Source organism: Anthonomus grandis, chromosome 4, assembly GCF_022605725.1.
Source record: "Anthonomus grandis grandis chromosome 4, icAntGran1.3, whole genome shotgun sequence".
Classification (NCBI taxonomy): domain Eukaryota; kingdom Metazoa; phylum Arthropoda; class Insecta; order Coleoptera; family Curculionidae; genus Anthonomus; species Anthonomus grandis.
In genome coordinates, this window is record NC_065549.1 from 21561214 (window position 1) to 21574242 (window position 13029).

General features: G+C 33.2%; 1 protein-coding gene across 1 annotated transcript; it reads left to right on the plus strand.

Annotated features, from left to right (window-relative positions):
- The first annotated feature begins 4877 nt into the window (after positions 1-4877).
- Positions 4878-12716, plus strand: LOC126735462 (putative inorganic phosphate cotransporter). Its single transcript, XM_050439454.1, has 9 exons — positions 4878-5094; positions 6593-6732; positions 6797-6944; positions 7000-7167; positions 11055-11275; positions 11332-11481; positions 11538-11670; positions 11752-11996; positions 12560-12716. The coding sequence occupies exons 1-9, from the start codon at positions 4971-4973 to the stop codon at positions 12701-12703; spliced, it is 1473 nt and encodes a 490-aa protein (XP_050295411.1). The 5' UTR covers positions 4878-4970; the 3' UTR covers positions 12704-12716.
- Positions 12717-13029: the final 313 nt, after the last annotated feature.

Genomic DNA, 13029 nt, shown 5'->3' on the forward strand with positions numbered 1-13029 from the left:
CAGTTTAAAATATTCTAAAAATAAATATTTTGTTTTAAGTATTTTATAGGTTTCTCTTAGATCCTCCCTTATTTTTCTTTCTCTTAGTGAGGTAAGTCCTAATTAAGCACTAAAAGCGGATCCAGTTAGAATAAGCCTAATCCAGTTTTATCTGTTGTAAAGATCTTATATCGTGTTATAAACACTTATTAAGAATTATATCTTTAAATGACTTTTGTTTATAGAAGGTAATAATTTGAATCTGTGCACTTCAAATGATTTAAAATTTTTTATATTAAACAAACATTTTCTATTTTCGTGTTCGTTTTTTGAAAATGATCTTGAAATCAGGCTACTGTACTTACACACTGCAATATAGCCTTATAGTATTCTAAATGTCCTTTTCCAACGTTGAATAAAAGGGACAGCCTAAAAGGAAGCCTTCTTTAAGTAGCTCTAGTAGATTGCAGCTAAACTTATGAATTGTAATGAATTAATATCTTATCAAAGACTTTTTCAAGTCAAGAAAGATTATGTTACTTGCATTAGTGTTATTATTGTTTTTTAAGAAAAAATAAATTTATGTCTATCCAGCAACGTCATGATTGTAAGGAAATTTTAAATATGATACCTGATTTCTTAATTTGCAGTGCAGTAAGTAGCTGGAAACTGTTCCTAATGGACCCGCCCTGTTCTCCGAGGGTTAGGAAAGACCAATATAGCCCTGGAAAACCAATAATTCTTTCTACTTTGAAGATTTAAAGCCTCTCGGTACACTATAGGTGTTACCCAAGAATATGAACCTAGCGCGCCTGAATGCTAAGCACTCCCCAATAATGGCCTCGGAATGCCGATGGTGTGGAGATTGCGCCTTAATGCCAGTTTCCGGTTAAAAGGCCAATCACTAGCCGAGTTTCGCGTTTTTTTAAGCGCAGTAGATTTCTGGTGAGTTAGGTAGAGTGCCCGTCTATGCCTGTCTCATTCTAGGCTTCAATTCATCTTCGAAGGGCGTACTTGTCCAGTCAACTCTTCATTAATGCAACTGCTAAGCCTTTCGCTATTCCATTAGGTTCAGATCCTAGGATCTGACTGTGGGGACCTGCCAAATGGCTACTAGTAGCCATTTGGCAGGTCTCAGTCTAGCAAGGAAGTACGCTTCCTCGTTTCCAGTATAGTCTGAGTGGCCAGATACCCAGATAAGCTGAACCATGCAGCTCACCCTCATCAGTTCCTCCAGGACCTTTATTAGCTTAAGTACGTTCTTGCAACTCATCTTTTTGACCGTAATAGACTAAATGACAGTCCTGCTCTCTGAGCAAATCGATACGACTGTGTTGCGGTATCCGCAGTTTAGGATTTTCTATCCGCATTGCAACACAGCGAAAACTTTAGTCTAAAAGACAGTAGCATGCTCTCCAGCCAGTATGCCCTGCTTTATATGGAATCTCACTGCAGAGTTCATTCTAAGGCCATATATATAACAGATGGTCCCCTTATTTAGCCATGTATAATGTGCTCTGCCTGCGATGTGGGTCACAAAATCTTTGCAATACATAGTGTCAGGTTCCATACACTCACTGCCTATCAAAAGAAAAGAGCACTTCTGAACAGCCCTTGACCAGATTTTTATATGCCCAGTTTCACCATTCCGTACTTAATCAAGGATATATGCCTATGCTGCATCCTCGTTGCCTTGAATTGCATAACCAGGTTCAATTGCAGTAGGATCAACAGAGTCTCTAGCACTGTTTTATGGTTGGCACCGTTCGCATGGAACCCGTTATGCTGAGGCATGCCAGGCACTGTACATGGCAACCGTATGTGAAAAGAGGTTTGACAATATCTGAATAGATCGAATAAAGGATATGAGGAGACAAACCGCAGCTCTCAGGTCTTTCCGAAAGCCCTCCGGCAAGCCCATAGTCCTAATTCTGATGTCCATGTGATCGTATCAAAAGAGTTTGGAGTCTTGATATTGTCCTATCCTGGAGTATTGCAATTGCTTTTCACCTAGAGACATAAAATAGGACAGTCTCGAGAGGCACTATTTGTCTACTGTATGCAGAGCCCTCGTTATCGGTCCTTGCATTTTGGCGACGTCCTTCCCCTGGCAAAGGATTACCAGGCCATCAGCATGATGAGCCTGTGTATACAGGCTGCCCCTGTTTAAATATTGGTTTAAGGTTTCCGCCACTAGGTACCACAAGGTTGGGGATAGTAGTCGTCGTTGTAGGTAACCCCTAGCCGCCAACGTTCTAAAAACCTCGCTGTTGAGCTAGGCAGATAGATATTATCAAACGCCTCCTCAATATCTAGGAACACACCCAGGCAGGCCTTACCATTGCCTAGAGCACCCTTCACCTTTCGGGGTGGTGTAGGGTCAGGACCATGAATTTGCCTGCCTGGTAGACGTATTGCACATGCAGTGGTCTTTTGACAAAGATGCTTTCCTTTAGAAAGCTGGTAAGGCCTATTGATCTATGTGATTTGAAGTCCGCGTAGTCGCTTTTTTCTTGTTTCGGTATAAAGACAACTTACACAATACCTTTGCCGTAACTATGGGTCGTAGCCCTGAGCAAGAAAAGTCCTGAATAGTCTAAGCGTATGTGGAGTTAGTACATCTAACTCAATTTATAGAAGGCATGGATGTAACCCATCCATTCCAGGAGATTTGAAGGGAGTAAATGATTTTCCACCTTCAACCTCTCGTAAGTAATTATTTGTTTTCCAGTAGTCGCGTATCTTGTATATGAATCGGGGCCTGAGAATTTCGAGGGGGATCGTGAGACGAGTTAGAGCCTGGAAAGTGTCTCTGTTTTCTAAAGTCTCCCTCTCATTCTCTCACTGATTGTAAAACAGCCATCTGGAACTAAGATTTTAACCCCATTTCAGTACCAACGTTCTTAAACTGTGTCTTGTACAGGCTTGCCGCGGGGCATGTGTTTTTAACATCACCTCACAACTGCCTCCAGCACTGTCTTTTAGAGTCTTTGAGAATTTTCTAATACTGCCTTTAAGCTGCGTGGAATGCGTCCCAGTCAGTGGCAAGGAGTGGAACGTTCGATAATATTGTTCGATCTTGAGCTTGATCGATGATATTGTTTCACTAGGCATTCTTAGTATTGACAGTCTTGATCTCAGCGTCTGCCGCAAGACTTTTTTCTAGTTTTATTCGAAAGTGGTCCCGATCAATGTTTCTCGGATTGCTGTAGGCTGGCGTATCTGTATCATACCAAGCATGTTCCTCCAGCTCCAGTAGGATGTGCCTGTAGTTCGTCCTTTTGACCTCTGAACAGATCGATAAGTAAGTATATAATACAGTCCGTAAGTCTTTAACAGAGCCCTGGACTTACCATTATTAAGGCAACGTTGATATTGGGGTCAGTGAGCCTTTTGCACAGAACAGCCAACAGTAGCCCTTCCATGCTGTAACTAGGGTGTTCGCCGCTAGTGGGGGTATGGAACTGGCTAGCTGTCAGCATGCCTAGTCGTCGGATCTGGGAAGGCAATCATCAGTTAATCGCCCTGGCTCCTCTGAACCTGCACAGTTCGTTGTTCAGATATCCTCCCTTGTATCAGCAGTTGAGAGCTCGGGGACAACTGTGTCGCTGCTGTGGTATTCTCAGCTAGTTTTTTGCTTTCATTAAGAGTTATAAAGGCCCTAAATAATAATAAAGTATCCATTTATGTAGTAACTCTTACTTGAAGATACGGATCTTAATACACGAACTAACTTCTGGAAATATTATAATTTTTTTTTCTTATCTGGGGTAAGTATTATTAAATAAATATTAGTACTTGAAACAAAATTTAAATTGCGAGTATTGGTCATGATAGTCCTTTTTCAGATTAGTTCAATTATTTAAACATATCCTAAAAATGCTTTCAAAGCAGACTAAGGTAACTTTGTCAATAATTTATTTAGAATTAAGAGTAACCCCAACTTAGGAAAACAACTTTTTGTTTTGAGTTTGTCGACAGTTTCATATTCTCTACTTTTTCAAACATATAAGTTTTAGAGAAATTACTTCACTGCAAATTCCGCTTATCTCTTCTTATCTTCCTTCTCATCTTATCTTCGGAGGCATACTTATATTACTAGTCTTTTCTTTTAGATTTTTTAGACTCCTTTAAAAGCATTGTTGAGCTTTATTTTTTTTAGAATTGATTCTTTTATGGCGTAAATGGTATGTTGATCTTTAGCCTTCATTAGTATATTAACTTAAAATATATTAATATTTTTTTATTATTAAATTCTATAAAAACACATAATTTTTAGTGATTTTTATATAATAAATTCTAATTAAAAAAATTAAATAAATATGTTTATGTCTAATCCGACGAAGCAGATAATTCTAAAAACAAAAATAGAAAAATATGCTGAGAAAGCAACATAGTTTCGATGAAGATATAATTAAAAAAAAAAGATTATCTTGAAAAATTATCAGAATTTTGTAAATGAAACGTAGAAAATGAAAATATTGGGCAGATAGTAGATCACAAGTATAAGCAGAGAATATTTTATTTTTATAAAACATAATATATGAAAAAAAATACTACTAAACTTTAATTATATACTACTAACCACTAAACAAAACAAGCAATTTTTACGTTCATTTCCTTCGTTTTTTTGTCAAGTATAATATATTGCAGTTAGGACCTAGCTGTAATTCTAATAATAAAAAAGTGAACTATTTAGTATTATATAACTCACAAAAGTTAAGGAATATCTTTATGCGTAATAAAATACCAGTACATTGGAATAAATTTATAAAGATACAAAATGACATCACAATAGAAGCGTTAATCTTAATAAATATTGTCGTACAGTCGCTTTGAAACAATATGAGTAAATATAATATTTTAGAATAAGTATTATAAATAAAATGGTCCTTTTCAAAGTTTTATTAAAGTGCCGTTGAAGAAGGACCAGTCATGGCAATAATATAGTAAAATATAAGTTTATTCTCCTGTATAACTAAATAATAATTATGGCTGTGGAAAAGGAACAATATAATTATACAGATAAACAAAAAGTGTATGGAGCAGTAAATAAGGAACTGACAGAAACTTTTTTAAAAAAGGAGAAATTTGAAGAAGATTTAAATGCATCAGGTAAGTAATATATTTAATTAAATGTTTTCATTACATTATAAACTGATAAAATGTTCTCAAAAATAAAGATAAGTGGATACATAAAGACATACTAAAACGTTTCTACTACATAAAAATTATTATTGTCAAATATTTTAAGCGTTATTTTTTTATCTTAATAGGCTAGAAGCATTTCAGGGTCCTTTAAAAACTTATTTACTGAACATTAATTTGTTGTTAAAGTTAATGCTTATAAAAAAGGTATGCCACTACTGTAGAAAGGAAAGAGAAAATCTTCCAATTTTTCTAAAAAATCACCCTATAGAATATTTTATGACGTTAACTAATTGGTTTACCATAAGTTGTTATGCTACAAAGTGGCCCATCATTAATAAGTTACAGGTTTCTACTTTTCTTACCCAAAAATTGCGTTATTTTATTAGACTCATACTAAAATAAAGTATTATATTCATATATAATATATAATTCTATCGAGTTCGGATAAAACCATCAATATAATATCGTAGAAGTAGTACAAGTATTATACTCCATTGGTGAAAGGATTTTTATTCGATGTTTATCTCTTCAAAAATCAGAGAGTATAGATTAAATAAGAGACATAATATTCGGGCATCTTGCCTGATTAACCACTATTTGGATTTTGTCTATTACTTGTTTTAAAATATTAATACAACCGTTTCTTTTTAGTATATATAATTTCTGCTCCAATAAGTCTTCCGCACCAATAGGAATTGAGAATATATCCTATTTTTTAATGCCTTAATTGAATTCCAGCAATAAAGAAATTATATTGATGCCAAAGTTTCAAGGCAAATTAATTTTTCTAAATTTTCTTAATGTATATTCTCATATAGTGCCGCAGGTATCGTACATATCCTTCAAAAACGTTATACGAAGATCGGGTATATCTAAATGTTGCGGTATTAATGATATGGCATAAATCGGACGAGATAAATGGAAAAACATCAATTTGATGAGAGAACTTTGGGGAATCAACGAAATAAAACATCAGAAATGTATATGCCGTCATTATTTTATCATTTATCACAATCGCCAATTTGGCTATGGAGCAATTTCTACACCTTTATCATCTCTATCTTCTGAATCAATATTAATTAATGTTCTACCTCTTCCATGCTTTAATCTAATCTAGAGAGTCTACAAATGAATGTCAATGATCGTAAACATTTTAAATAAAAGCAAAAAAACACCTTATGATTGCCACATCCTTGCATAATCCATTTTATAAAGAAATAATCTAAATAATGAAAATAAAACTAGAGCTTTTAAATCCATTGTACTGGTTCTTACAAAAGACTCTTTTCTTAAAAACAATTTTTAGCAATGATGATATTGCTTTAACACCAATGTCTCGAACTGAATTTTCTATATTTTCTGAGAATGAAGAATAAATCTTCTTAATATATTGCTCCTAAAAACATCATACATTTACCGTTAATAATACTTTTCTTTAGATAAACCGTTTCTTTTGTTTTAGTTCCAAAAATTGGATATCGTCACCTACAAGTTTTCCTGCTCTTTCTATTATGCTTTACAGCATTTGGTTTCCGGGTAAACTTATCTGTTGCTATAGTTGCTATGACAGATCCCTCTGTAAATGAGAGTCCTGAAATACCAGTAGGTTTAAGTTAGCTGGTTTTAAGTCTATTGCTATTTTTAATTTTTATATAAATTATTTTAGAGTTATCCTCATTGGACTGATAAGAATGTAGTACTTTCAGCCTTTTTTTGGGGTTATGTATTGCCTCAGATATTTGCTGGATGGGCAGCTACCAAAGTTGGAGCCAAATGGATATTAATTTGTACTTATGCAATAAATTCCGTGTTTGGTAAATTATTTTTAATGCCTGATTTTGCATGTTATGTCACTTGATGTACTTATAGGATTTGGGATTCCGTATGCGGCAGCCTACTTTGGCTCAAAAGGCGTAATGGTGTGCAGAATGATTCAAGGGTTGACCCAAGGATTTATATACCCCTCTGTCACAGCTGTGTTAAGTCACTGGGTTGTTCCGCAGGAGAGATCAAGGTTGGGTACCATAGTCTATGCAGGTAAGAAATGCTACATATAACCAATATTTCTTGTTAAAACCATAATATTTTACTTAATTTACCCTGTAATATGGATCTACCAAATTCCACATACACCTACTATCCCTTTCCAGTCCAATGATGCCATATGGCATATTTAACTCTTGCGCATTACGTACAGAAATCTGTAATGAAGATTCAGTTCATCTGTTGTCTGGTTGTTTTCCTTTATGTATAGATGGCGTAAGTGCTGCTACTCTTGCAAAATAACCAATAAATCAACACGTGACGATTATTTTGATTTGTTCGGTCATGCCGGTAATTTTTGCAGAGTTTCTGTGAAGTTTGTGTGTATTTTCCAAGGTAAGTTTGAATGATTCTATGACAAAAAAAACATAAGTAATTAGTGTATTTATACCAGTATCTGTCACAAATAAATTAATGATTCAATTACTTTTTTGTAAGTCTTAGTGATTTTTTTTTCTCATGATTCCATTTGGCGTCAGTGGGCTTCAAGGGTAATTATGTATTTTTATAGATGTCCAGAACTGGTTTGACAGAGGAAGATGAAAAGAGGTTACTGCTGTTACTGGAAGGTGATGAATCAGACGCGGACTTCATAAGTGACAACGACGACCTTGATGTCAATGAAATTGATGAAGTTTGTAGGTTGCAACGAATTCTCGACCCAGATAAAGAACAGCCAACCCCACAGACGTCAGAAAATGCGGGTCATTTTGAATTAGAAGACCTCGAACGAGACCTTGATGAGCATACACATGAAGAACTATTCGATGAAGAAGATGACACACAGCCAACGGTGCTGTACTATTCTCTATCCAAACAAAGAACAGTGGTGTAACAAAAAAGTCTAAGCCCATATGGAAAAAGAAAAACATAAGTGAAAGTAATAACCAATTCGATGTAAATCATAGTATTTTTGAGGATGAAATCATGCCCCCTTTGAGCTATTTCAAATTATTTGTAAATAACGATATGATAAAAAATATCGTAGAACAAACCAATATGTATTCGTTGCAAAAAAACGGTGTATCTTTGAAAACTACTTCTGTCGAAATGTCAATGTTTTTTGGAATGCAAATTCTCACTGGTATAGTAAAAATGCCAAGCTACAGAATGTATTGGGCCAATGAAACTAAATATCCGCCAATATACACTTCAATGATAATACCAAAATGAAGACTAGAGACCAAGAAGGCTACGATAAACTTTTTAAAGTCCGTCCTTTTCTTGACGATGTGCGAAGTAATTTTTCCAAGATAGAACCTGAAGAATTCAATTCTGTGGACGAGATCATGATTCCGTTCAAAGGTCGTAATTCGCTGAAACAATACGTAAAAAACAAACCTCACAAATGGGGAATAAAAATGTTCGCCAGAGCAGGCCGCAGTGGATTTGTATATGATTTTGAGGTTTATCTAGGAAAGGGTACTATAAAAAATTAAAGTACTCTGGGCATCAGTGGTGATATTGTAGTGTGGCTGTGTAAGGAGCTGCTTAGAAATGAAAATTTTAAGGTTTACTTCATATGACCTTCTATGCCACCTAAAGGAATTGGGGTTTTTAGACATAGAAACTGTGAGAGTTGCACGTATGCCTGACTGTGAGTTTATATCAGACAAAGAATTAAAACTAAGAGGCCGAGGTTCATTTGACTACAAAATGGATACCAATCAAAATATAATAGTCGCCAAATGGTATGATAATAAACCTGTGCATGTTGCCTCAAATTACAAGGGAATCGAACCTCTGAAATGACTGAAAAGATGGTCTGTTGCTGACAAGAAATATGTTGATGTTGAACGGCCAGCGATAATCAAGGAATACAATAAAAATAAGGGGGGTGTGGACCTAAATGACATGCTTGTGGCATTATATCGAATTAGATTCGGCGTTAGGAGATATTATTTACGAATAATATTTCAATTGGTTGATATGAGTATTGTGAATGCTTGGTTGCTGTATAGAAGACACTGTGATCAAAAGAATATATTAACCTTTAAGAGGTTACTGGTATTTAGATCCGAAATTGCACATGCCCTGATATATCAAGACCCTATAATCAAAAAAAGAGGGAGACCTGCATCATGTACATCTGCAAACTCTCCGGTACTTTTTGGAAATCAAACTCCTGAGCCTCCTAAAAAAAAAAAAGGTTAATTTTAATCCAATTGATGACCTACGATTTGATAACATCAATCACTGGCCCACACATATTGAACCCAAAAAGAGATGTCGAAACTATATCAAGGCTTATAGTAGAGTTCAATGTAGTAAATGTCAAGTTGCTTTATGTCTGACCAAAGACAAAAATTGTTTTATAGATTTTCATATAATGTAGTGTGTGCTTTTTGGTTTTTTTTTATTACTTTAACTAAAGAATTTAGCCTGTTACTTTTTTTCTAGTTTCTTTTCTGAGATAACAATAAATTGCAAAAAAATTATTGTTACTTAATTTCTACCCACTGACTCCATATGGAATCATATTTTTTTTTTCTTACCAAATATTAGAAAAAATTAATTTTCCCTATATTTTATCTAGATAGTCCCTGTTACATAGTTAAACTAAAAAAAAATTTTTTTCGAAAAAATAATAATTTAGGCTGGAAAGGGCTATACAAATCAGAATAGATAGAGAGACTTTGATAATAAATATCTTTTTGTTCATAAATGTATTAATATTTCAAAAATAGATTAAATTAGCATTAAGATGTAGAGAAATTATTTAAATTAGTCATGTAAGAAGTTGGAAAATCGGGATGAGACATATCTCAATTCTGAGAATGTTTGAAATATTGTACTAGTTCTAAGCTGAAGTTATGCTAAGCTAATTCTCAGCTCTTCGCCATTAAATACTAAATGACTGACTGTTGGAGTACCTATTTTACTAATATATATAACAGACTCTTCATTCCATCCATTCGATCTCTAGAGATGTGACCACGTTTACAAGAAAAATCTGAAATTGTCCTTTGTTCAAATTATTTTTAGTAATCCTATATATCAAAGTTACTGATCCTTTTTAGGGTTTTGCTTTTATTTAGAACTATTCTTTCTAGCCTGCTAAAGTATTGTAAAGCAGTCAAGGCGTCGGGCATCAAACTTTTTGAATATGCTTGCATACATTTTTATATTAATACTTTCATCGATGTTAACCTGCAAGTTTCTTTTAAAAGGGCAGTAGCTTCTTTTACAAACTTTTAATTGAAAGCTTTAAAGACATATAATTTCTTTGTGAGCACTTACTACTTCCATATTTACCTTCCAAGAGAAGTATTTAAACTTGCTACGCATGTCGAATTTGTGTAGATTCCTTTATAATATAAACGTATTTATCCTGCTACTAAAGTTTTTTACCACAATTATCTCAAGTTTAGCCAATTGACAATTGATTTATACTCTCTCAATAGTTAATTAATCTTGCCAAAAACAATCTTTAATATTCACATAATCTTGCTAAAAACTAGTTTCATTGTATCTTAAGATACAATATTATCTAATGGCTTTTAATATGTACATACAATTTAAAATGATATTGTAATAAATGACTATAAGTATTAGAAAGTCCAATAAAAACAAAAATAGATATCTGCGATCTCAACGGTTTTTATATAGATATTCAATATGGTAAAAAAAATTCTTATTTATATAGATCGCGTGCTAAAATACTGGATGCTCAAGTATCTATTTGTAGTATGGATACGATGGCCAATTAAAAATTGTATCGGTTGGAGTTTTCACCTCTGGGTTAGAATAATTTATTATTTTAGACTCAAAAAAAATAAAATATTAAACAAATACTCAACAAACTTTTGATTTTAAATAAAGAGTCATATAATAAAATAAATTGCAACAAGTAAGAAATTTATCTTTAAAATATTTTTTAGCCGGTCCTAGTGGTACTATTCTAGGCATGTTTCTAACAGGCATGATATCATCAAGTTCCTACGGATGGCCATGGGCATTTTATTCTTATGGAATCATTGGTATAATTTGGTGTTTTCTCATGATAATTTTTGGATATAATAGTCCTTCTGAAAATCCTTATATTAGCAAAGCAGAAAAATATTATATCGAAAGTAATTTAGGGCACACTGATGGAAAAATTGTAAGACATAATAGATTTTTTAGACTATTGTATTTTATACCAGGAATTTTTTCTAGAAACACCCAACACCATGGAAAGCAATTTTAACATCAAAGCCGGTGTGGGCTTTATTTATTACCCAGACTGGCAATAATTATGCCTTTTGGACATTATTTTCACAAATACCTAGCTACATGAACTATGTCATGCATTTTAATATGAAGGATGTACGTATTACCACCATATACATAAATATTTCTTAACTTATTTGATTCTTTTTCAGAATGGTTTGCTCTCTTCTTTACCATACATTGTTTTGTGGATATTGAGTTGGGGAATCGGTTTTACTTCAGATTTTGTAATAAATAAAGGAATTTTATCTAGAACTGCCTCAAGAAAAACCTTTAATTCTTTGGGTAAGTTTAAATCATATTTTCTATAAGTTTTTAAAGAATAATTCAATCTTGTATATCTTTTAATTATTCCTATATTTTCAGGTCAATTTCTTCCTTCAATAGCTCTTGTAGTTCTTGGATTTATTAGACCAGATCAGCCTATCGTAGCAGTTATCTTACTTATAACCGCTGTGGGAACTAATGCTTTCCATTTTTGCGGCTTTAGTGTAAATTATTTAGATCTCAGCCCTAACCATTCTGCATTGATTATAGGATTATGTAATGGATTTTCTCAAATAACTGGTATAGTTGCGCCACTGGTTGTACAGTGCGTGGTTACGAATTCAGTAAGTAAACACAGTCAAGTTAAGGTTTGCTTCTAATTAAATCGTAATATGTATTCTAATATTATAAGTAAATGCATTCTTTCTGTAACACTAACATAGTTTTCCCAAAAAGGGTATTGCTCAAGTTACATAGTTTTCTATTTTAGATGAATTAAAATGGAAAATTCAAAAATTTGGTTATGAAAATGATGATTTATTTCGCATGCTTTTAAAACAGATTTTACAGCCTGTACCTCATTGTTACCAGATAGTGCTTCTTCAATTAGAACATTGTTAATTATGACTATACGATGTTTTTGAACCTTATCTTTTACTGCATCTGCATTTCCCCACTTTAGTCTAATTTGTCGATTATAAAATTAATTTAGTTCAAATTACATTTCGTTGGCAATGATAAAATTTACACTATAAGTTTTTCCTTAAACAATTTTTATTAGATATCCGGAATGATACCCTTAATACTCTTTTTATATTATAGAAATTATTATCTAAGGTGAATTTAATTTTGTTACCTTCAGCATTTGTTTGTTTTGTTAAGTTTTAAATTGTATATTTATTTTTAGAGTGATCCTCTTCAATGGAGAATCGTCTTTTTTATTGCTGCAGCCATTAGCACATCCTCAGCAATAGCGTTTATTATTTTTGGTTCTGCAAAAGTGCAGCCTTGGAATGAGCCAGAAAAGCATGTTGACGAGGAAAAAATATAAAATTGTTTTTAAATTGTTTTGTGTTTTTGTATGGCGGATGCCAAATAAATTAATACAATAATATAAGTGACAAAACGAAATATAAAAAAAACTATGACAATAATATGTAATATGAAAGTAATAAATAATGATCAAATAAAAATGGAAGAAAAAGACATGTATAATATAATTTTTGTTTGAACTATTTAACTAGGTGTCACTTAAATTAGAAATATATCTTAATGCAGTGGTTTGAAAAAGTTACATTTAGCTACTATCTCACACAGATTGGCTATATTATGTTGCTACATACTCTTGGTAAAAATAAGCATTTATTTTCTGTTTTC

Excerpts from the sequence above, each read along its gene's own strand:
- LOC126735462 (XM_050439454.1), top strand. The coding sequence starts at position 4,971 with ATGGCTGTGGAAAAGGAACAATATAATTATACAGATAAACAAAAAGTG. Across the intron at positions 6,733-6,796 it reads ATGAGAGTCCTGAAATACCA|AGTTATCCTCATTGGACTGA; the intron begins GTAGGTTTAAGT and ends AAATTATTTTAG. Across the intron at positions 11,671-11,751 it reads AAAAACCTTTAATTCTTTGG|GTCAATTTCTTCCTTCAATA; the intron begins GTAAGTTTAAAT and ends CTATATTTTCAG.